Genomic DNA, 1589 nt, shown 5'->3' with positions numbered 1-1589 from the left:
TGCTGAACCAAGACACCAACCTTGATGAAGAACCTAAGTATGATCAATATGACTCGGACACTCTGGCGGAGGACGAGATCGAGTATATTGCAGGGGACACAGGAGCACATGCCTTGATAGTACGACAAAACTGCTTGCTTCCGCGCTCTACTCAAGAATCATGGTTACGAACAACTCTGTTTCGCTCCACTTGCACTATTAACGGTAAAATATGCAAACTCATCATTGATTCAGGGAGTTGCACAAATGTAATCTCTACAGTTGCGGTCAAGAAGCTAGACCTCAAGACCATGGTTCACCCGTCACCGTATAAACTTGCATGGCTCAACAAGGGAACGTAAATAACTGTATCACGTCAAGTGATGATCTCCTTTTCCATTGGCGGTTATCTTGACTCTGTTTGTTGTGACGTTGTCCCGATGGACGCATGTCATCTTCTTCTTGGTCGACCTTGGCAATACGACAAGGACGCGACTCACCGTGGCAAAACTAATACCTATAGTTTTGAATTTAAGGGTCGCACAATTACGTTGCTTCCATCTCTGGAACCGTCGGCAGTGGACGAGTTACCGGCAACAAGTACTTCATCACCGACATCTGCAACACCAGCTCGCACTCTTCTCACTCTTCCCAAGGCGGAATTCGAAAAACACTTACGCGAGACTGACGTGGTATGGGCACTGGTCGCTTCTCCTGTGATATCGGACCCGAGTAGCGTGGTCCCTAAGGCATTTGACTCTTTGCTAGACAGCTTTGCCGATGTCTTTCTGAGTGATCTTCCCACCGGTCTCCCTCCTTTGCGCGATATTCAACACCACATTGATCTCATGCCCAATGCTACGCTTCCAAATCGACCTCATTATCGGATGAGCCCTCAAGAACATGATGAGTTGCGTCGTCAGGTCGAGGAGCTTCTAGCTAAGGGTCACCTACAAAGTTGATCCTAGCAAGATCGAAGCTATCAAATCGTGGCCCATTCCACAAACTATAACAGAGGTGCGAAGTTTCCATGGTCTCGCGTCCTTTTACCAGCATTTTGTGAGGAATTTCAGTGCATTAACAGCACCACTGACTGATTGCATGAAAGGATCAACATTCTTGTGGACTACAGCAGCCGAGACAGCTTTTCAAACTATCAAAGAACACTTGATCTCGGCTCCAATATTAGCTTTACCAGATTTCTCAACGGTATTTGAGTTACATTGTGATGCTTGTAAAGCAGGCATTGGCGCAGTCCTTAGTCAACAAGGACGTCCAATTGCTTACTATAGTGAGAAGATTGCAGGCTCGCGTGCACGATACAGTACTTATGATGTGGAGTTTTATGCCATTGTCCAAGCAATCCGACATTGGCGTCACTATCTTTTTCATCAGGAGTTTATTCTTTTTACCGACCATGACGCCTTAAAACATTTAGATAGTCAGTCCAAGATATCATCTCGCCATGCTTCTTGGATCGCCTACCTCCAACAGTTTACTTTCGTCATACGTCATCAGTCGGGAAAAACAAATAAAGTAGCAGACGCCCTCAGCCGACGCCACACGTTACTTGCTTCGTTTCACACAACGGTCCCTGGTCTTGCTTCTAT

The 1589-nt window shown here is 46.3% G+C and overlaps 1 protein-coding gene across 1 annotated transcript; it reads left to right on the top strand.

The window, feature by feature from the left end:
* Positions 1-419: 419 nt before the first annotated feature.
* Positions 420-941, top strand: LOC106315115. Its single transcript, XM_013752885.1, has one exon. The coding sequence runs from the start codon at positions 420-422 to the stop codon at positions 939-941; it is 522 nt and encodes a 173-aa protein (XP_013608339.1).
* Positions 942-1589: the final 648 nt, after the last annotated feature.

Source organism: Brassica oleracea, chromosome C9, assembly GCF_000695525.1.
Source record: "Brassica oleracea var. oleracea cultivar TO1000 chromosome C9, BOL, whole genome shotgun sequence".
Taxonomy (NCBI): Eukaryota; Viridiplantae; Streptophyta; class Magnoliopsida; order Brassicales; family Brassicaceae; genus Brassica; species Brassica oleracea.
The sequence above is the reverse complement of the archived record's forward strand: the minus strand, read 5'-3'. Positions and strand labels throughout refer to the sequence as shown.